This window comes from Sander vitreus, chromosome 8 (genome assembly GCF_031162955.1).
Source record: "Sander vitreus isolate 19-12246 chromosome 8, sanVit1, whole genome shotgun sequence".
In the NCBI taxonomy this organism is placed as follows: Eukaryota; Metazoa; Chordata; class Actinopteri; order Perciformes; family Percidae; genus Sander; species Sander vitreus.
This window is the reverse complement of record NC_135862.1, coordinates 28,810,289-28,834,839: the sequence shown is the minus strand read 5'-3', so window position 1 is coordinate 28,834,839 and position 24,551 is coordinate 28,810,289. Positions and strand designations below refer to the sequence as shown.

Here is a 24,551-nt window from a genome sequence, read left to right as displayed (position 1 = left end):
AAATTATATCAGTTAAGTTACATATTTTTCCCCCATGGAAAGAGTTCAGTTCCCATGCTGAATAAGTATTATTTACATCTTGACCATAATGTCCCGGCCACAGAGCCAGTGTGACCAAACAGACATATTTTAGAGCTTGCAGTGTTACACTGCCAAAGTCCAGCAATATTTACACACCACAGAGACAAGAGACTCAGACAATTTAGCCCCAACAGCGCTGAGGCATTACTCAAAAATAAAAATAAAAATTAGCTTTTTGAATTCAACCATATAGGCATGTTTGTGTTTGCAATGTATATTTTATGCTGACCAGACAAAACACAATGCATACAATGCATAGGGTGTTCGATGCAAATTATTCATTAAATTTGATGTAGTTAAATCAAACCCAGCATTATCTTGATGATATGAACTGTGAAAACTATAAGAAAAAGGCAGAGAGGGCTATCATGTGCATGAGCACAGCAAAGAGACTGAATGACACTTCACTCCCTTTAAATCATTCCAGTGAAAGCCATTTTTGTCCACAAACAGATAATAAATAAGCCTTCCCAAAGTAGTTCAACATAAGAGATATTTACAGCTGAAAAGGCGCTTAGCTGTAGGAGCATATATAGAGCTGACCTTTGACCTCACTGTACACATGGTGACGGATGGTGGCAAGAAAAACAGTCAATAACTGGGGATGAATGACGTATTACATTACAGTTAAGATGGAAACATTTTTGTTTGAGATTCGACTGGAGTGTCTTGATGTGCAATGATACTGACAATCAGTCTGGGTAAAGGGAACCTTCTGTAAAATAAATGTACTGTAGTGTGAACATTTTCATATTTACATCTCCCTTACATACCACTTTTTGCCTGTGGAAAAAACGTACTGGTAAACAGACACTCAAGTTAAATGATGCCCTTTTTCAGTCGTACTGACTGACTTTATGAAACGATAATTCAAAACAAGGAAATATTTCTTGAAGGGATAAGTCTGGTGATATTCTTTATTTAATTTATTCCCATGAAAAGACCAAAACCAACAATGAATTGATCCTACTACCAAGTATTGTCACAGACCTCAATGCCATTGAACTGTTGTCCAAAGTAAAATGAGCCACACGGTTGCACTTGGTGACATGTTCCTTCCTTACAATGAACATGGGCACTTTACAGAAAATAGTACTCACAGGAGTGTTTTTTTTGTCCTCATACTTAAACGTAATGGTAGCGGTTTTAAAAATGTTGTCAAAGTTGTAAAACGGTGGCAGTTTGGTTACAATTAGGTAGAAAAACTACTTGGTTAGGTTTAGGCAACAAAACTACTTAGTTAAGTTTAGAAAAAGATTGTGGTTTGGGTTGAAATTTGTACATTTGTTACATTACTTCACTTCCATGTGTACGAACATGCCATAATTACGCACGTGACGCAGTTCCGTTTGATAGGTAAGTTCAAATTAAAGCTGCAAGCAGCAATAAACAAGTGTGCTGGCTGTCGGACACTGTGCACACGGGTTAGACTTTATTTCTTGCGTTGAAGTGTGTGGCGTCGGACATGATGTATTGCAAATATCGCACCACTTCAAAACTCGCTGTTCGGTTTTATTTCCTAACAAATTCTAAACAAATTCAAAACAAATGTAGCTTTCTGATCAGAAACAGCGCTGTGTTAAACGAAAAACATGGGGATGTGTTGGTGAGGACTTCTTGTTTCAGGTACTAGTGAGACGTGCGTTTGAAGGTTTATCAGACACCAAAACACTGTACAGTAGCTTATTATGAGAAATAATTCTTATTTTACCACAACTGCAAGTTAAACAGTAGTAAATACAAAGTAGTCTACCAGGAATGTGCACTTGCATGATTGGCCAACGCAGCACCTTACTAAAAGACCTTGCATTGCATTGGGGCAAAAGTTGAGCCAGGTTCAACTATTTTGCTGGTCGAACGGGCATTTTTCGCTGAAACCCCCGCTGTATCAATAGATTGGTCCCATTCAATTGATTGAGGGGGCTGCAGGTTTTAGAAAGTGCTAATGTCTGTCTGAACACAACCTAACATTCTTGATTTTGGTCTTTTAATGGGATTTGTTGGTAATAACACAAATGTAGAATATCGACAGCCTTATCCTGTAAATTCCACACCCTGGACAAAGAGAGACTGTTTCCAAAATGTGTGGATTGGAAACAGAGACAGTGGATCTGTGACTCTTTCGGCTCAGAGCGTAGACTGTAGGCATGGGCCGGTTACCGTTTTCAAGGTATACCACGGTTTGAAAAAGTCAAGGTTTCAAAACCAGTAACATTTTCTGTCATACCGTTCCTAAGGTATGAGCTGTTTTTTACGAGTGGACATAAGGATAGGAAGTGCAGTTTAGAAATCTCTCTACATAAAATAAAATACATTGTGTTCAAAGGAGAAAAACAATTGTTTTTTACCCAGACATTTAAAATAATAATACATTTTAAAGCTGTAATTGCAATACCGCAATACCGTGAAACCGTGATATTTTTGCTGAAGGTTATCATACCGTCAGAATCGCACACCGGCCCATGCCTAGTAGACTGTGATATCTAGTTCTTAAAATCTAAATTATGTACAACTACTATTAAGTTTTTTTACTGAAACTCATTAGGATTCGCTGGTTCCCTCACAGGGTTGGGGTGCAAATGGGGTCACCAGGTTTGGATTAACCGGAGACAGACAATATAAGCAGATGTAACCCAGATGTTTATATTGAAAACTGTGATATGGGCTAACAAAAGACTTAGATGGCCAGCTGGAGCTTGGTGAGGTTCCTCTGGTGCATGTTGTGGTGTCGCACCAACTCATCGCTTCGGGCAAACTTCTTCTGACAGTTCGGCCACCGGCAGTTAAACGGCTTCTCGCCTGTGAAAGAGGTGGGATGGATATGGACAGGTCGGAGGAGACAGAAGATGGATTGAAGAAGAAGTGGAGATGATGGTAATGACGAGAGGTGGAGAAAGTATGAGAGGAAGGAATTAGAAAGGATGCAAGCCGGATGGAATAACAATGAAATCAAGTGAAAAGAAAGGGGAAAATGAGAGAAATATTAGGATATTATTATGCTGATCATAACCTGAATGGGATGATTAAATATACTGTATATATAACTGCATCTAGTACATAATTGCACAAGTCAAGAGTATGTTGTCAAGTTACTTTACTTTGAGGTATGTACTGTATCTAAACATCAAATGAATGAAGAAGAAATGGAAAAATAAAAGTTTACGCACTTGTTTTACCTGTATGAGTCCGGGTGTGTGTCTTAAGGTGGTCAGACCGAGAGAACTTTCTCTGACACGTCTCGCATTGGAAGGGTTTAACTCCTAAACACATGTACAGTATGCATGCACGCACGCAAAAACACACACACACACACACACACACACACACACACACACACACACACACACACACACACATACACACACACACACACACACACACACACACACACACACACACACACACAAACACACACACACACACACACACACACACACACACACACACACACACACACACAGAGGGAGATAGAAAAATACAGTAGAGCAGAGGTTTGCAGGGAAGCCATTCCAAAGTTTGATCAGCCTTTATCTGAGGGGAGTTCAGTGTAGCACACCACTGCACACAAAATGTAATTGTGCATTTCTAAAGACTGCATTGTCCGCAAAATGGCTATCATGCAAACAGCAGAGATGAGCAACTGGAGAGATAAATACAAAGAACTGAAAGGAAACATTTGAAAAAAAAAAAGACAGAGAGACAGTTTGAGTAAAAGGGATCAAACCTGTGTGTCTCCTCTGGTGTCTTTTGAGCTGGTCAGAGCGAGAAAACCTCCGGCCACAGTCTGGGAACTCACACTGGTAAGGTTTCTCCCCTGGACAAAGGCAACAATGAAAGACAAAGACAGTTAAATAAAACCTAAAGACATCACAGATAACACACACACTCATAAGAAAATTAGGTTTAAATATCTACTAGTTTAGTTTTGTCGACAATAACACTGCTGTTGTCTTTGTGGCTGTTAATGGACAATGGCTATATACAGTATGTAGAGCTGAAACAATTAGGTGATTTATTGATAAGCCTATTGACAGAAAATTAACTGCCAACAATTTTTAACTAATTATTAGTAATTGTGGCTTCTCAAATGTTTTCTTAGTATTTAATGTAAACTGAATATCTTTGAGTTTTTTTACTCTTGGTCCGACCAAGTGTTAGCTAACTCCTGTTAGCTAGAGAGAGTGGAAGACATACTCTGCCCTTCACTTCAGCGTTGTGTCTCTCACTGAGGAATAACTATAGAATTACAACACTGCTGAGGTCTGACTAAAGCTGCTAGCTGCTGCTAACACTAGCTCTTAATTTTGACAGTTGACTAAAAAAGCCAAGCTCACAGCAAGGGTTTTCTGGCAATATTAGACAAGGAAATTAGGGCCAGTGGAAACATCACTTACAGTAAAACGTTTTTAAGAAGTCAAACAAAAAAACCTGTGAGTGAAGTAGGAACACGTCTGAGCGAGCAGCTGTGCCTGCAATGTGTCTGGAAATACTGGCGGTAGCTATATAATAAGTGTAATATTATTGCACATTTTCCTGCTTCTGTTGGTTTCACCTGTGTGTTTGCGACTGTGCATCTGCAGATGAGACAGCTTGAAGTAACGTTTGTTGCATCCTGGGTAGGCACACATGAACGGACGCTTCTCGCTGCTCTCTGACCGCACTATGGCTGGAGTGATGCTGGGCACCCGCCGCACATCCTGTACACACGCGCACATACACACACACACACACACACACACACACACACACACACACACATAATTTAAAGCCAATCCACTCGAGGCGAAATTAACAAAAACTGTCCCTGGACATCAATAATAAAACCAGTAAAATGTAATTTAGAAAACAGGCAATTCAATCTGTCCTGCGTGTAAATAATTGCATGTGATGTGTCTGGCTCATGGGGATCATTATAATAAAATGCTCATATATTCATTAGTTGGGAATTAGCAGTAAAATGACCCCAGACTGACTGCAGCCCAAAGGGAGCTGTTAGTCACGCCTTTTTAACAGAGGGGGCCCCATTACAGCCCTGCTTCTCACTGCTGACACTGCTGAAGAAGAATAAATGGAATAACACATGGTTGTAGAAAAAAAAAACAATATTTTCTGCATTGGTTTATATGCATAGTAATTCTAAGTATCATTTGTCTTCTTATTCTAAACACCCACTCATGCTACCTGCCTGTCGGAGGTGGTGATATCACCAGTCAAGAAAAAAGACACTGAAATAAAAGTATGATTGGGAAAATTGCCATTAGAATGCAATGAGAATTTCTCTGAAATGAAATAAAAACTCCCATTATTATGACAATAACACTGATGGAGACACATTTCATAATAACGTGTTGTTATTTCACAAATTGTTGGTTCATTTATTACATATATACTGTATTGTGCAATTTATTCATGGGATTATCTATTTCATAATTGTTTATTATTGCACACTTTGGAGGGTAATCAAGAGTAATGTCAAGCTGACTGATTGAGCTCCCGACAGCAGAGTGATAGAATTAGCTGTGATTCAGTCATTTGTAACGTGATTCTTGATCATAGGATTCAGTTTTCAACAAGCTAACTGTGTAATATTTTTCGCTGGTCATATACAAATATTACAGTAATGAAGAATGAAATTACATGGCTGTCTTCTGTATTTCCTTTGGCAGTGACTGAGAATTAGTATAATCCATGTAATAAAAATTACAGAGCAGCGCATCACTTACTCGATCTGTTATCTCACGTTTTAGCGGCTCTTAAATTATACTTTAAAAGGCATGAAAGTGAGAGGCTGTTTATTCTATGCACTGAGCCAGATCTCCTATTTCTGTTTTGCGCAATCCATTTCTATGAACAGAAGAAAAAAGAAGCAAAGGAAGAAAAGGAGCATGGTGAATGATGAAACAGGCCCCAAAAGGAAAGAAAGATCTCAAAAAGTCCTGCTGTGGACTAATAGCAGGTCTGGAGAATCTCTGCTCTCTGTCCTTTGGAGCTGCTGACAGACAATAATTAAAATCTAATGATTTATTAACATGCTGATCCTTGTATGGAAACTGTATCTGTACCTGTGTAACCCTGTGTGTGTGTGTGTGTGTGTGTGTGTGTGTGTGCGCGTGTGTGTGTGTGTGTGTGTGTGTGTGTGTGTGTGTGTGTATGTGCGTGTGTGTGTGTGTGTGTGCGAGTGTGTGTGTGCGTGTGTGTGTCTGTCTGTTTCTTCACTGCTAATGGATTTGTGGAAAAAGATTCCTCTTGGCCTTAAGAGCTGTTCTTTAAAAATCGCTGAGTATGTGTGCATGCAATGTGTTTGTGTGTGTGTGTGTGTGTGTGTGTGTGTGTGTGTGTGTTTATAAATCTTTCCTATGCTACATATCAGTATCTCTTCACATAGCCTGGTCATTGCATCAGGCTCTCCACCACTCCTTCAGTCCACTCATTCAAAAATACGTTCTTTTTTCTGTGTCAGTGATGCGTTTTTTCTTCCAAAAGTGCAGGTTTTCAGTTTGTCTTTTTTATGCATTTTACAGAGTGTGTAAAAGTACAAGCACTAAACATGTAAGTGAAGAAGGTGGCAGACAGAAGGTCTCTGTGACCTCACGATTGCCTCTTGACAATAAAAAAAAAAAACGTTATATGCAGAGACGATGTAGTAGCAGTAGTATGAGTCCTACCTGTATTCCCCTGAAGACTCCATGTGTGTGTATGCGGTACTGTGTGCTGCAGCTGTACAACATGGGGGTGCTGGGGTCACTGTCGTAGCCTGCTGCATGGCTGCCAACACAGAAAGTGAGAGGAGTGATGACAAATAAAAAATCACTTAATTTACCTAAGAGTGAGAAAATCAACACTCTAGTTTAACACTTTTACACAGTTTTGAACAGCTGTCCAAAGCCAGCTGAACATCAATCCAAGAGTAGATAACTATTCAATCAAAAAGGTTCTGCTCCAAAATATCATAATATATTCTGTGCCACTAAATCATTGCATGATTACAAAAACTCCCAGGTAAAAAGTTTTCCACGCCGATGGCTGCCACATACAGTAGGATGAATGTAAAGCAGAGAGACATCATATAACAAGATGCAAAAACATGATTTAATGCCATTAATCCAAACATTTGGCAATCAAATTTCATTATTCAAACCTGTTCACATTGTCACATAAACTATGTCTTACACTGTATAGAACCTTTACAGTATTAGTCTGGATCGAAGACAGTTTATTTACTGGATAATCGTGAGATGTCCCTCGCCTTGCAAAGCTCTGACGTTTTGGGAAAGATCAACAAACTTTTAGCAAGCAAGCTCCATGCTGAAAATGGCAAGTTTTGAAGACAATTTGGATCGCGCAACAAGGCAGGCATGTTTGATTATATGTTGTATGTGTGTGTTATATGTAAGAATATGTTAAGGCTAGGTCTGTAACGATACACCAAACCCACGATTCGGTTCATATCACGATTTTTGACCCATGATTTAATACAAACCTTGATTCTTTTGTCATTGATTACATGCCACTTTGCAACACAGTAATACAACAGAGACCTTATTATTGATATTGATTGATTTCAATATTGATCGATCCAACACCAAAGATTCTTTTGTACCTTAAAATAATGTTTCCAAAATTGTTTCAGTGGTTCATTAACTCGTTCGAATGAGACATAAGAATAACGGTAATGATAACAGTAATGGACAATTCCGCTTCTAACCTGTAGGGGGGCCAAAGAGGAAAAGTGCTTTGGTGCCTACTACAGTATAAAGGTGCTGCTTGTGTCACGATTGCGAGTGTCTGTGTAGTATTTCCTGTTCTATTTTGTAGTATCTGTTTTTCTCCCTAGTTATGTCTTATGTGTATATATGTTTTACTTCCTGCCTTGTGTTTTCCCTCTTGTCTGATTGTCTGCCCCGCCCTGATGTGTCTCAATAAAAAAAAAAGCATAAATAAATATATAAATAAATACAGGAATAAATAAATAAATACAGAGATAAATAAATAAATGAATGGATAGGAGGAGCCAGACCTTACTCCACAGCGTTGTGGAGATATGTCTGGCAATGTGAGACTATAAGGTATTAATCTAAACAAAAAAATGTTTATATTAAATAATTATCAAATTTCTTTTTAATATAAATTGTTGATCAGATAATTAATCAATTAGACTCATAATTTTATCATTAGCTACTACGGAAACACTTACAGTAATGTATGACGCAAACGACTTTTAGTATTTCACTCTGACTTAAAGAGCAGCACAAAACCTGCCCTATATGACACAGCTGCCAATGTTGCCTCTCATATCTTCTTATGATAACACACAGAGAAACAGAAAGCTCTTGTCTACGAAATGTGTTATATTTCAGTCTGTCTAACTGAACGAGGAGGATGGGAGTTTGCATCCTGTGCTGCTGCAGTGGGAATGTATAGTATATGGCCGTGCGGTCATAAGGTGCTCTTTGTCTGCCTATTTCCAAGGACAGGAGGGGACTACGTCAGCGGTAGACATGGTGTTAATCATACTGAATGCTCCTTTTCTTATGTTCATTGATTCATAAGTTTTAGTAGTAGCGATAAAGTAGCGATAATGCACAGGTTGGGACAAATGGACCTTCCACTGAAACAGCAACTGGTGGTGGATCTGAGGGATCAATCCTCATCTTATTAAAGGTACCATATTATGCTCATTTTCAGGTTCATACTTGTATTTTGGGATTCACCTAAAACATGTTTGCATGCTTTAATGTTCAAAAAACACTCAACCAAATGTCATGGTGATCTCATACTGTCTGTCTGAATATACAGTACCTGTATTCATCCTTTGTCTGAAACGCTCCGTTTTAGCACCTGTCTCTTTAAGCCCCCCTCTCGAAAAAGCCCAGTCTGCTCTGATTGGTCAGCATTTCTGGGTCTTCCCCATCTGCGCTCTCGGCATCTCGTCATTGCAGGCGGTGAATGACTGTAACAGCACTGCAGCGGTACTACCTATGTATAGTATAGTTGTGACATCACAAACATGCAAAAGTCCCGATGGCTTGTTTAAAGGCACAGTTTCTGAATATGGGCTGTGTGCATTTCTCCCTAGATTGAGCATTTTGATACTGTCACAGTATTTATATAGCACCTCAACCTGCTAGCATAGTTTTAGCCAATAGAGGGCCGCAAAGCAAATGCAGAAGTGCCGTTCACCCTGTTACGAGTTGATGAACCACTGAAAAGATTTTGGAAACATTATTTTAAGGTACAAAATAATATTTGGTGTTGTTTAAGGTTTAGTTTTTATTCAACAAAGTCACACAATAACACAAACAAAATAACTAAACGAGGCAGCGGTAAACCAACAACTCCTGTGTTCTGCAAGGTAAAATTACAATATGGTCAATAGAGTCTGGTGGCTTTGGAGAAAGCATAGACAAAGGCTTCAACTCCATGTCAGAAAGGCCTGCCAGACAGCATGGTAAAGCAGTAAACATATTCTAAATACAGCCTACACTTAAAGGCATTTGGCTGATTTTAAACCAGTTCTGCGTCATGGCAGTGTGTGTGCACATAAGTTCTTCTTTTTTTTCTCAGACTTATTGTGCAAAAGGAATTAGACGTCATAGCCGTTGTATATTATTATTTTATCACGGCTATGAACCAATCAGATTACTTATAGCCTGCCATATTGACTAAGGACAAGTTTTATAAATGAACGTGAATGCCCAATGTCCACACCATTACAACAAGAAAGGTCAGGAAGGTCAACATAACTAACACAGTAAATACAAATAATACCAGGGAATCTACTAATAAATCTAATAAATAAAAATATAATATAATAGGTATCTTACCCACAATTCAAAGCAGGGTAACTTCACAAATTGGTATGGCAAACAAATAACATTGACAAAGTCAGCAAGAACAAAAGTACTTGCAACAACACAATGTTAAAATACCTTTTGGCAGGTGATGTGTGGTTCAGTGTTTCAGTGTTGATGCATGAACATTGGGAACGGGCCTATCTGCTCTTCCTCTCTAAGTTGAACTCCCCTACACTTCCTCTTCCTCATCTCCTGCTCCTCGCCCCGTCGCTCTTTATCTCCCGGTGTTCTACTAACTCCCTCCTCTTTCTCTTCCTCCTCATCTGATTACTCCCTCACACATCCCCTCCCTTCTCCTGCTCCCCCTCAATGGCAGAATGAGTACAAATAGTGACACAGAGAGAAACACCGCCACAGTAAGAGCTGACCAAGGCCACTGAAACACCATGGTATCAACTTTGTGTTAAGACCTTTTCTGAAAAAGGAAACACAACGGTCTTTTGGCCAGAAGACATTTGTCTCTCCTGTCACATATTTAAATATAATCAGCAGCCCTCTGATATTTGATAATGAGCCCCACCCCAGATGCTGGCACACAAACACACAAATATACACACTCACACTACTTCTTCACAATGCAGCAACACCCTCCAAATACTCGTAGACATTCCCTCTCACTACCATCCCTTTGTGGATGTCTCTATAAGGCACACACACACACACACACACACACACACACACACACACACACACACACACACACACACATTCATCTGTTAACTATGATGAATGCCTGTTGGCTCAGGGTAGAACGGTATTTGTGAGCCGACACTGATGCTGACCAGCGTGCAGCTATGCAGGTCACAATGACATAAAGTACAGTGCATACTACTGAATGTTTTTAACTCTGTGTGAAAAGGGGAAGCTGATACCACAGTGATCATTTTTGTTTTCTAATTTCTGCTTAAACTTAATCCAATGTATCTCTGTCAATACATCCAACACTGTGGTCCAGAGTATTACATACATACATACATACATACATACATACATACATACATACATACATACATACACACATACATTAACTAAATTTACTTTAGAGTTTCACGGCCTCCAGCCTAGGGAACCACCTAATATTGTGTCAAGCACCACTGTCAGTTCTACATATCGGAAGCATGTCCCTCTAAATGATGCACCTTGGTTCATGACTGATTACCTTAATAAAAACAATTAGCTGAAGTATCCTAGTAGCATTACATTACATTTCATTTAGCTGACACTTTTATCCAAGGCAACTTCCAGTAAATGCATTCAACCATGAAGGGACAAACACAGAACAGCAATAATCAAGTACAAGTACATTTGCTTCAAATAAGCCAAACTACAAACTTTAATTTCTTTTTTTTTTTTACCATAAATCTATATAAATCTAGGGGCAGTCGAAAGAGATCTGTTTAGCCTAGTGGTTAAGATGAATACAAAACAATATAATCACAATTTATTGTTGAAATATTGAAATAACTTTTTAGAAAAGTTGAAATATTTATAACTAACTCACCTCACCGTGCCCAGCACATTTGTGTCAATTTGACCTACTTGCATTCACTTTATATGCAGTTGCTTTTGCTCTAAAATTGCCTTTGTCTTTTAACTTGTATTTTGAGATATAATGAACATTGAAGCCTCTAGGGATTGGAAGAAGGGCTTTGGTCTTTTAGACTTGTTTATCATGTAGATTCATAATTAATAACACAAATTCTCCTTTTCATCCTTACCGTCTATGCACTTTGCTCAGTTTTTCAAAAAGACAACTTGTGCTTTAAAGGTATAATATGTATGAAGTCTCACTTACTGTTTGTATTTACACAGTTGGCCCCTCCTCCCCGGCTCAATGAGCGAGAGAGAGAGAGAGAACACAGCGGTGGTCGAGCGAACTAGAGAGTGAATGAAGAGAGGGAGCACCAAACAAAGCAGTGAATCAGATAAATAAAATGTTATTGAACACATGTTGGGAAGGTGCAACATTTCTGGATTTTGTGCTAATGCAGAGCTTCATCCTGTGTGTGTGTGTGTGTGTGTGTGTGTGTGTGTGTGTGTGTGTGTGTGTGTGTGTGTGTGTGTGTGTGCGTGCGTGCGTGTGTGCGTGCGTGTGTGCGTGCGTGCGTGTGTGTCGGTTAAACTTGTGCGTCGGAATGAGGCGCTTCAGGGGCGTGAGAAAGCGGTGGTACCTGTAAATGAAAACAGGTTGCATAACCTGCATGCTGGTATTGGCTGGGGGGTTACACATCCTCGTGGGGCTGAAAGGCTCTTTGCTGTTGCCCATAAATGCCCCGCACACAGCAAAATAAGAAGAAAAGAGAAAATACAGGCAGAGGGCAGGGTCTCTGCAGATACAGACACCGCCACACACTTCTAGTGGGTCATAACTGATGATTGAGAGGAACTTTTGTGTTGACTGCTTTTGTATTAGTCTATACATTGTCTTTTAGTAAAATACTGCATATTATACCTTTAAGTTCTTTATTGTTTATTTTTGTCTTGTTTCACTCATCTGTTGAACAAGCCAGGGGTGTTTAGTTTAGAGATTATGTCCACAAAACCAGGTTATCTAAATTCAACGAAAAACATGGTTTTACTATGTGCTGAATTATCTCATATACCAAACTAATAGATAGTGTCTGATGAACTGATGCTGCCATTGCTGGTCCAAAACATTTAGCTTGTTCAGCCTCACTTGTATTTATCCTAGTCTTCATGTTTCCCACTGTCTTATTTAACATAAACTTCACGACTGCTTCTATTTAAAGAGAGCAATGTTCCTACCTCTTTATGGTGGATGCCAGTGTATTGACAGGGTTCCATGCCACACACTCCAACTGAGAGGTCATTTGATATAAATTTTCTCCGCTGTGGAGGGACAAACGTAGAAGAAAAGCTCATGAGCTGTGCATTGGACTGGTCATTTAGCAGGGTTGAGTGTGTGTGGCTGTGTTGCCTTTTGTTGTCCTCAATAGAAGCACTCTAATGAAAAATGCCAACACACACAAACACAGACACACACACAGACAGACACACACACACACACACACACACACACACACACACACACACACACACACACACACACACACACACACACATAATTAAAAAATGGGCCTCAGACAAACACCAAGAAAGCTAAGTTTTTCCACAATAGCCACTTTTCATTAAACACAGCAGATTCCACAATCATTCAGACCTGCCATGTGATTAAACACACTGCCACAAACACACACACACACACACACACACACACACACACACACACACACACACACACACACACACACACACACACACACACACACACACACTGGATTTATAGCTCTCACCCCCTAACACCACAGCCTCTCTATCACACCACCTGCAGACTCACAGCAGTCTGGACGGGGTAGATGTGGTGCCTGGTACCCTGCTCATTACGCAGTTATTATTTTACAGTACAGCAGGGCACGTAGCCAGCAGAGCACACATGGTATTTCTGCTGAAGTATTGTTGGAATGGAGGCTGAGCACAAGATTTTAATGATCCATGACATTTTAAAATAAATAAGTGTCTGCTTTTCTTCTCTATCGCTGACTGACGGAGCCCATCATCAATTCAGCCTACATGCATTCAATGAAAGCTCTCTTTTGCCCAGTGTTACAGTAGAATTAATTTGTGAAGAAAAAGAAAAAAACACAAGAAGAAACTGGTAATTTACCTTTAGGAATGATAGTTGCCATAGATGAACAAAAAGAGTGCAACTATGGAAGCATCAACTGACAATCCAAGGAAAAACAAATCTTGCCCCGGGTCTGCAGCACATGAGAAGTGCAGTGTAGGAACAGCACTTTAAAAGGTCCATTCACCAAATTAATTTAAAAGTACGCATTATTAGAAAGTACAGCTGAGATGGATAGGGATGTCTTTATTTTGGCAGGTATTTGGTCATAAATTATTGTATTGGACACATAAACATTTTGACCTGATGATGGTACTAGTAGAAAGGATACAGATGACCAAAGGTATTAGAATATATACTGTGGCCAACATGAATGTCTCAATGTCATAGTGAGCTATCTAGTTGTCAAAAGATTTTACTCAAAACCACAAATGCCAACCTCATGGTGGCGCAAAATGAAAAGTCAGAGATTCATCAAAGTCATTAGGATTTATCGTCTGGGAACCACGAATAGCTTGGCGAAGGTCTTACGGAAATGAGTCTGAACCAAATGAACTGGCCAACAGGGAGACATTGCCATCCCTACAGCCATGCCGCTAACATAGCTAAAAAATACATTACAAACACCAAAAGCAACATATCTCTCATATCTCAGAAACAATGCCCCCCATTATTCTTTTCATTAGTTTTCATATGAAACCTCTTCTATAGAATACAATAGTTCCAATGAAAACTGTTTCAGGATAATGGGGGACAGAGGAAACACAGTATTCAATTTACCTCCATTGTACTGTGTTGTAGGCAGAAATCTCAAAGGCAGATTTCTCAAAACCTGTACAAATACAACCAAAACTATCAGCATGACTAGGTACACCTAAGGGTTTTTGTGATTTGAGCGAACTAATACTTTTCTGTTCGAGTCTTCTTCACACATTCTATTTGCTGGCTACAAACTGTTGTTGTTGTCGTAGTGTTGTAGGGCGTTAGCCTCTGTGCGTGTGTGTGTTTGTATGTGTGTGTGTGGATTAATAGGACGTCAGCCTGTTTTCATTTCATGTAGTTCCAGCGGGCCAAGCTGACGGCCTGCTGAGTAAATACAGTCCTGTTGGTACCAGTCTGCTAGATTACACAACTGACTCAACTCATATGAGTCTTCACAGCCACGTGTGTGTGTGTGTGTGTGTGTGTGTGTGTGTGTGTGTGTGTGTGTGTGTGTGTGTGTGTGTGTGTGTGTGTGTGTCTGTGTTTGTGTGAGAGAGACAGAGAAAGAGACAGACAGACAGAGAGAAATATGGGGTGGAAATAGACACAGATAGTCCCAAAAGGAGAGGGGTTTTCTTTGTCATAAACAGAACTGATATCTGCTTAGTGCGCCCACACACACACACACACACACACACACACACACACACACACACACACACATTCTGAAAGGCACGTACAGGTAGTACTACATTGTATAGGTGAGCCGACACTTGATATGGAGATGTTTTGGAAAAATGGCTTAATGTGACTCAACAGCAGGCTTTTACTCTACTTTCTTCTCATTTCCTTTGTTTTTCCTTGTTAAATTATAATGAATCTTCAAAACATAACTAGAAAACCCGTTACAGTAATAGCTTGAAAAACTTGATTCTTTATCAGACTAGAAATGGTTTGAGGTTTTGAGAGCTGTATCAATCTGAATTAATTAACATCATGCTGTAAATGCTCTCCTGCAAATGATCAAAACAGATTATCTGGCCTATAGTTTTATTAATTGTATGGGTTAAATAACAACACTTCTGTTACAGTTTTTGCCAATTGCTTACACACTGAAATCAAAAGTATTACACAATTATCAAAACCTTACAAACAAGGAGCAAAACATTGGCCCAGATGTGCACCACTATAAGCACCATGTCAGCCTCACACTTATCGCAAAACAATACACACAGTGATTTGCAAAACACTAAACACGCTTTTATACATTAGACACAGAAGTATATCCTGATGTCACTTCCTTGCAATTCCAAAGCACTGACTGTCAAATGACCACACCTATGAGCCAATCTGTGAAACACAGCCATCAGGTGCGCAAACACATGATTGCTTAATTGTAGATGCACCAATCAGGTTTAAGCACTATAAAAATGCAGCAGGCAAGTCTAGTATTTTCTGTACTGTATTTTCAGTTGTTTTTAGATCTTTTTTTGTTTTTTGTTTTTTTTTTTTTTTACTGTAATTGTAACCTGTACTGGATACAGTATTTTATGTTTGTCTGCTGTTTGCTGAGCTAACAGTGTTATGCACACTACTGTAGTAGCTGTATGAAAACTGGGACTGGTTTTGTTGACATGTTGACTGATTCGGGTATATGGAGAGAAATACATTATATTTTCCTCAGTCTACAGCATTGGTCTTGTGTAGAGTTTGGTGAGCTTATTGTATATTTGCACTTTCTCTGTGTACTTCATTTACAGTACTCTAATCACTGAGATGTAGAATTGCTAAAAGTATTTTAGGTTAGCAACAGCAGTGTGTATCTGGTTCAAACAAGTCATATGAAACGTGTGTTTCATATGGTAACAAAATATGTTTTTATAAATTAGTGTATAGTTTTTGCAAGAGTGTTTGATTTTGCAAAGGTCTAAGGTGTTCTGTTAATTGGGTGTGTGGTTGTGCTAATTGTGTGTAGTGTTTTGAAAAACTGGTCCCTGTTTTGAAAATAGTGCTTAAGCAAGTCGAAAAAAAAATAAAAATAAAACTGTATTCACTAAAAGCTACAGTAGGGTAATGTTGGGTAAAACCTGGATTAAATGTCGCTGAAAATAAATACTGATCTTAAAGCCAGAATATCTATATGAAAAACTCAGGCACATTTTTGCAGGCCCAATCTGTGCTGGGAGAAAATATCAGCACACATGTCAAATAAAAGAATAACTTGATTTATGATTTTTTTTTTATATATATATATATATATATATTTTCCAATCAGTAAATCAACCCACTTTCCTTCAGAACTTCCTGATACTGTTAGTCTGCTTCCTTCAGTGGCACTGTGACTTTCGTAGGTATTTGTGAATTAGAAGGCTACTCATCTGCATGTAAACAACATCCACTTCGCATGGCAGAGTTAGCATAAAAGCAAGTGAAACAGCTGAAAAGCACCCAGAGGAAGAAGAAGAAAAACAGAAAGGAAGCGGCCATGGCAGACAGACCTGTCCTGAAGGTGAACATCCTGTTCACAACTGCATCCTGCTACCTTTCACTGAACTACAATCAACAATGGTTTCTGAAACATTTCCAGCTGTACTGCAATTGTTACTGTTCGTTTATTATAAAAATAGATTTCAAAGAGAGCATGTGTGCTACAGTATGCATTACAAGGAGAGAGAGTGTGTGTGTGTGTGTGTGTGTGTGTGTGTGTGTGTGTGTGTGTGTGTGTGTGTGTGTGTGTGTTACCTGTTGTAAGGGTTCCTCAGCAGCAGAGCCTGGCTGCCTGTACAACTGTCTGAAGGTGTATGACATCCATAGACAGGAGGAGGTACAGGATACTGCTGCTCAGCTGTAGTGCATGGACACAAACACACGCACGCACACACACACACACACACACACACACACACACACACACACACAATATATATATAATATGTGCAAATGCATTTGAACCCCTTTATTCACCCATAAAGGCTGAAGATGAAGGTAAACGCATCAATGACTCACTCAGAGGAGATGTTGTGTTTAAACTTCCTACATATCTCATCTCCTTTTAAACTCTTGCCCTCTCTTATTTTTCTCCTTTTTTCGTCAGTTTCTTCTACAAATAAAGACCCTTCGCTTCATGTTTCTCTCTCTGAGCCTTTCCAGCAGTGTAGTGAATGGCTCCCTCGACATTTCTCCACATTCCAAAATCCCTCTCAGCTCCAATTCTCCAAGTTATCTTATGCCGTAGAAATCGGCAAAAATTTACAGGGGCGGCTTCGAAAAACAAACATTTAAATATTAACAATTACGTGTGCAGAGGAGGGATTAAAGGCAAAGGTGAGTGGATGAAAGAGGGGATGAGAGGAGGAGACGAGGGAGTTTGTGAGTCAGGATGTGGCTGATTTATACTTCCGACAGGCGAGGTCACTGGGAAGACGTCGAAATAAGGGACAAGACACTCCCCAGGTGAGGGCCATGGAGCTGCCATACAGACACAGCTGTGAACTCATACAGTGGCAACTCATACAGTGGCTTTAAATAAAGGTCTATTTTTGATCTAATTGAATGAGACTCTGAATTGTTGGGTCGTTGCTGTTATTTTTAAAAAGAAAAGTGACTTGAAGGATAATAAATACTCAGATTACTCTGAAATGGGTCACAGTCTTTTCCAGATCTGTGTAGGAGAAGACATTTGTATAAAGTAATGTGTTACATTTAAGCCCACTTTTAATGTCTGTTTGGATTGGGGAAAAGAGATTAAGCAATTTATAATGCAACCAAACTGCCTTACAAAGGCTACAACATATGCAATTAAAATGGACCTGACTTTCTGAGATGTGTGTTACCATTTCAAAATGATTATACCGAAGTGTTCATTCTGTGGAAATTGCAGTAACTACAAAACACACACGCTAAACTCTGCCTTCACACTTAACTGCAGAAAGAAAGAGAGCTAAGTGAAAGTTAGCTGGTGAGAAAATCACAAGCTAAAAGCTATTACCGATTACTAGTTTATTTTCCCCAAGAAATGATCTGTAATTGACAAATGATCATTTCAATGAACTGACATCTTTGTAATTCAGTTTGTTTTTCCACATAAGGAAATGAGGCAGAGCTAAATCCAATCATGATAGAGAACAAAAAGTGGTTACACTTTACTAGAAGGTATCTACATAAGAATGACATGACACTGTCATGAACGTGTCATATACATTATAAACAAGTCATAAACGTTTATGGCATAACGCTTCTTTTCTTAAGTGTCATTCGGTTTTTGTCATGACAAGTTATGGTTAGGGTTGGAGTTAGGGTTATGGTTCATGTGTCATGACAGTGTCATGTCACTCTTATGTAGATACTTTCAAGTAAAGTGTTACCCAAAAAGCTAACTACCTTAGCAGAGTAGCAGGAACCATATCAGCATTCTAGTGGAATACACATGCGGTTGTGCGGTTAAACTTAATTTAAAATCACATATTTAAATGTATTAAATTGTAAATTTATTCAATATATTGATTTTTAATAGGACAGAAAAGTTAGTTTCCTTAAACAACTTGGGTCAAATGACCAAGAAAGTTGAAAAAAAATATCCCAATTGTTGGTAGGTACTGTGTTTCTATGTAGGTTCTAAAGAAATGATTCATTTGGGTAGAATACAGTAATTATCCTAAAAAAAGGGATAAAATGAAGTCATTACAACCTTTTCATCGGTTTTCCAGTTTGGTGGACAGCTTGACATTTTAAAACTCACTGATCCTGTAGTAACTGCCTTTGTAGGGCAGAGGAGCAAAAAGTTGTGTCTAAAAAAACAACTTTAAAATGAAACGCATAAACACACTTACCCATAGTGCTTTGCTGAGTTAAAGCGTCTTCATGTTTGAAGGAATGGTTGGAGAACTGCGAGCTGTGGTGTGTGGGAGTGTGACCGTAATTACCAGCTCCATCGAATGCAACCGTGCTGTAACCTGCGACGCAGAAATACAAAGCAGTAAATACACAGAGTCACGGCATGTTTCACGTGTGTAGGAAGGTAACTTTTAAATAAAATTCACACATCCTGAACACAACAATACTTGTTGTGTCATTTTCTAATTAGATCATCAGCTACAATGACTTGAGGCTGGTGTTTTGGTTCATTTCTTCCCCCTAATATGAAAGCTGGTATTACCACTTAACACAACCATTCAAATAGTTCAAGATGAATAAAATGGAATTTGTGTCTATAATCTTGTAAACAGCGTAATACTTTAAATAAATGTAATTACTTGCTTTAAATCTCTTTTTTGCTTACGAGAACACATGTTTAATAGTCAAGTTACTACAAAAACATTATTTTAAAAAATGATACGTTTATGTTTACAGTAAAGTAAGTGCTGCTGAGCAGAGAAGAAGAAGTGAGATTTTGATCAGATCAAAAAGTCATAATACAGTTTGGTGCATCTCCACAGAAACTCTGAGGAATTTGCATCAATTTAAACCTAAATAAACTCCTGTACTTCTCTTCTTTGACAGTTACAGGTTATGGAGTAAATCCTAATTGATGATTTCAGACTATCGACAAACAAAATGGAAAATTGTTTCCATAAACGTTTTGGAGCAATTTAGAAAGATTCCTTAACTTTAAACAATCATATAAATAAAGGATTTTATTTACCTGACAGCATTTAAAAACTGTTTATTTCTTTCCCTCATTAATTTCTTGGGTGAATAGTTTTGCAACCAAATATTAAATGTATGTTGTCTTTGCTCCTGGTGTTATGTAACTTCTGACGTTGTACATTTTTACACACTTAAACTTTTATGCTATATTTTGCTTTGAAAGTGTAAAAGCACAGTAAAGGATACTCCAGAGAGATGGTAGAACTGAGATCTGTCTCTACTTAGGTGAAAAACTATATTTCTTTAATTTGGTTTTATTAACAAACATGATTCGAAGGCTCATAAATATGGACCCGAACAGTACCTAAACACATACACACACACACACACACACACACACACACACACGCACACACACGCGCACACACACACACACACACACACACACACACACACACACACACACACACACACACACACACACACACACACACACACACACACACACACACACACACACACACACACACACACACACACATGTTCAAAAACTTGTTTTTGGAGGAGACTAGATCTATGCCTGACATCCCAGACCAGATCTGAGTCATGACTTAGACTGACCTAAAGGGCACAACACACTCCCATTAATCTCCCCCCAACAAACACACACACACACACACACACACACACACACCTCTCTCTCTCTCACTCTCACATACATGCTTCATTAATTAAAATGCAGCACTTTCACTCACTTTCCTCAGTGGATCATTGGGTGAGAGGAGACAGGGAGGGAGAAGAGAAAAAACTCATTAAACATCTCCATTTATCTTCCACTCACCCCTGTCTGACTCCTTTCTCTCCGTGTGTGTGTGTGTGTGTGTGTGTGTGTGTGTGTGTGTGTGTGTAGGGTGATACTTTTGTTGCCTTGTAGTCCAGCGTTGAGGTGACAAGCAATGAGGTCAATTTGTATTCAAACTGGAAATCCCAAAGTCTGGAAATACTCCAAGATTCTTTGTTCACTAACTAAAATTCCTTTTTTTTTTACTTTTCAATTTTGTGAAAATCCCCAACTTTAAATCATGGAATCCCTCATATTTATTTTATTTTCAGGACTCAGCTACATAGGGTTTATACTGAGCTGGAGGTCGCCCCATTTATTTATTTATTTTTATTATTATTATTTTTTATAATATATATTATTATTTATTTATTATCTGGCGACGACGACATCATGTCCGTTTCCAGCAAAAAAATCCAGCAGAAAATGCAAAGAATCCATGTTATGTACTTCTTTACGAATAAAATAAAGGTCAGACTGACTGACATGGGCATTCTTTTTAGAAAACAATTAGTTTTTAGAAATGTCTCATGATATATTGTCTCTAGAAGTGTATTATTCAACTTTTGTTTTTGTTAAAGAAGGAAAATCGCAAAAGCATTATCTTTCAATTCAATTCAGTTCAATTCAATTCAATTTTATTTATAGTATCAAATCATAACAAGAGTTATCTCAAGACACTTTACAGATAGAGTAGGTCTAGACCACACCCTATAATTTACAAAGACCCAACAATTCCAGTAATTCCCATGAGCAATGATGTTAGCAGGTTATCATGTCTTGCTACTGTTACAGTTAAGTGATAAAAGAACGAGCAAACGTTTTAGAAAGTTCAAGCACAAGAAATGCTCTGCTCTGATGAAGGAGGAATGAAGGAGTTTACAGTGATAGTCTGTGTGACCCTGCTCTGCTATCAGCTCTGCTGTGTGACCTGAGTCCTGCTGTTAGTTTGTTTGTCTGTGCTCGTCCAGCCACAGCAGGGAGCAGATAAAACAGGTTAGAGGTCGGCTCGGCTCTTTGATTATATTGTTATTCCTAAATTATCTGCTTGATAAGCATGTTATTACTAATTAATCTGTGTGGAAACTACGAACAGATTTATTATCCTACATGGAGAAGACAAGGGATTAGATGAGATCGGTAAGAAAAACCCCATGCTTAAAGTACGTATCATATGTTTAAAAAAAAAATCCCATTATTGTCCTTTGACAGCTTTCCTCACTGTTTTCCTTGACTCTGTATCACATATTCTTTGGCAAAGCATAAAAATACTTTTCAAGCAAAAGAAAAGTGAAATCCAATGACTTTGGTGTATAACGTGATGCTGCAGACACTAACAATGATTTAGATACAGCAAAGAAAGGTTCAATTAAAATAAACTCAATTATCTCAATTCCTTTCAACAGAAAAGAGAAGAAATAAATGCTAAATATTTGTATGTAATTTCATGTGTTATTTTCACTCCAACACAAAACGTTTGTTTCTACTTGTATTAACCAATTGCATCTGTTCAGTAGGAGAAAACAGATAACGCTGCAGGTATTTATCTTTCTTTTTTTAAATATGTTATTTATTTATTTTTATTTTAGACTAAAATCACTATAATGTGGTATACAAATGCGGAAAAAAGTGTGTGAAATACCAGACTCTAATAGCCAAAATGACAAATGAACACAGCAATGCCTCAACAGCTGTATCTTTCTTTTTCTTTTTTTTATAAGACATAGTAAAAATAATTTAAAAAACGTAATTTCCGAAAACTTTAGAATTTCATAAGCAGACACATTTTAGATACTGTTGTTTTGTCACGTCAGTGTTAGAGTAGTTAGAAGCCTTAGTCCTTTAATCAGCTGGGGCTTATTGTTTAGTGTTCAGCAGCTTCAACACAGGCAATACTTGATCTAAAAAAAATAAAAAATTGGACCTGCTGTAAAGTTGCTTTTCCCCCTCTATCATTAAAGAAGACTTTCATAAAGGCTAAAGTCCTGAGCCTGGAATTATTAGGACCTATGTGGGTGTGCACTTCTGGGATACTGAGCGTCAAATATTTCAAATCCATATTTTGACAAAACTCTTGTTGGAATACTAATAAACATTAACGTAAAACCTAATGACATTTTTGAATGGAAAAAGAATGAATGAAGATCATAAATATGTCAAGGATTACATTTTCGTTCATGAAAAAATAGCAAGATAAAAGTAGAGTTGTAAACCTCATGAAGCATCACAGTGACTAAGTCAAAGTGAGTCAGTTTAGGATCCAAACTAATTCGTAAATATGACTTCATTTCTTTTTCTTTTTTTTTATCTCTCGCCACTGTGATCTTGCTTTTTAATGGTCCATTTACACTACAAGCATGGCTGTCTTTTGCTTAAACCTTAAATAAAGGACTACCAAAGTGATTTCTTTTTAAGTGAAACAAGAACCATCCGTTTTCTGTGAGTGTCTAAGCTGGATCATCTCTCTACATAGGCATGCAATAGTCTCTCTGCTACTTTAATGTGGTTTAATAACAACCTGTATGAGGTTTTTATAGTCATCTCCTTGTTTATTACACATTCAGTGACGCAGTGCCAAAATTATGGTGAACTAAGGCCTCCAAGCAGTGAAGGCAACGTAAACCGTGTCAAATAATGTGTCATGTATAGCTTATACATGTGTAATACTGACGGAGCTATATGTGACTAATGTGATCCTAATTATCATGCTTCAGATTTACAACAGGTTGGTAGACTTCTGCAAATCAAAATATGAGGAACATACTGCATCTCCGCACTGCCACTTACTGATAGATTAAACTCAATGAAATTAAATTAAGCAGTGGCACATCCTGCCTCTGCATTTAATCGCATGTGTAAGTTATGGAAAAGTGAACTTTGTTATCAACACAGAGTGAAGCTTTCAGCAAAGAAAGAATGTGTGGAGAAGAACTAAAGGAAGAAACAGTGCAGATGATACTCACATACACACACACACACACACACACACACACACACACACTCCGCCCTGCTCCTCAAGCATACCTGTCTGGTTGCGGGCTGCCTGCTGTGTGTCCATACAGTTGGTCAGGTACGGTGTGTTGCTGAACATCCGGCTGGGGGGCTGGTGGTGGTGCGGGGCAGCCACAGACGGCGGTTGACTGGATGGTGGTGGTGGGGGTGCCCCGAATGCCCCATACCGGCAGGCCCCGGTCCCAGTAAACTGCCCCGAGAAGTGGACGGTGAAGGCACTGAGGCCACAGTGGGGGTCTGTGTCGTGGTGGTGGGGGTCGCCGGTGGCCCCCCAGCTGGGCTCCTGCTTGATGAAGGAGTGTGGCCCCAGGGAGGTGTGGGGGGTGGCCAGAGTGGAGTAAGGCGAGGGAGTGGTGTGAAAGTCCAGGACGGGAGCCCACTGAGGGGCCGTACTGACGGGCAGGGCCGCCGGGCAGCCAGGGCTGGGGCCCGCCGAGAGTGGGGGCAGCAGGGAGTTCAGGTCACGTACGTCTGAACCCATTGTGGTCCAGGGGACAAAACTAGGACAAAGGTATGCTATTTTTAAATTTGACCGGTCTCGCTGTAGCTTCTACCTGTCTGCCTCCCTGCCTGACCCAAACCCAAATCAGCCACCACCCTCTTAATCCTTGAGAGTCTGTCTTTCTCTCACTGTAAGAACTGGTTCTTCTCTTTCAATTCTTCTGTGGTTCGGTTTTTTCACATCAATTGTTAACAGCACCACACGGCTGATCTGGTAACTCCTTCAGTCCGACAGAAGTTCATGGCGACAGCAAAGTCACAGCAGTCAACTTTTCTCAGCAACAGCAGCAAGTGGAGGAGAAATGAAGAGAAAAGAAACACGATGATC

General features: G+C 39.0%; 1 protein-coding gene across 9 annotated transcripts; it reads right to left on the bottom strand.

Annotated features, from left to right (window-relative positions):
* Positions 1–2,758: 2,758 nt before the first annotated feature.
* wt1a (WT1 transcription factor a) lies at positions 2,759–24,203 on the bottom strand. Of its 9 annotated transcripts, none has more exons than XM_078256159.1 (10): positions 23,735–24,203; positions 19,113–19,235; positions 17,026–17,128; positions 12,702–12,785; positions 11,691–11,695; positions 6,747–6,835; positions 4,634–4,778; positions 3,806–3,895; positions 3,249–3,341; positions 2,759–2,880 (listed from the first exon to the last, which is right to left on the bottom strand). In XM_078256159.1, exons 1-10 carry the CDS (start codon positions 24,201–24,203, stop codon positions 2,759–2,761), a joined length of 1,323 nt encoding a protein of 440 aa, XP_078112285.1. The 9 variants fall into 9 exon arrangements, with proteins under 9 accessions (XP_078112285.1, XP_078112287.1, XP_078112288.1 ...); XM_078256161.1 differs by having other exon boundaries at positions 12,702–12,813; positions 17,069–17,128; XM_078256162.1 differs by lacking the exon at positions 11,691–11,695 and having other exon boundaries at positions 6,747–6,846; positions 23,735–23,805; positions 23,845–24,203.
* Between the last annotated feature and the right edge of the window lie 348 nt (positions 24,204–24,551).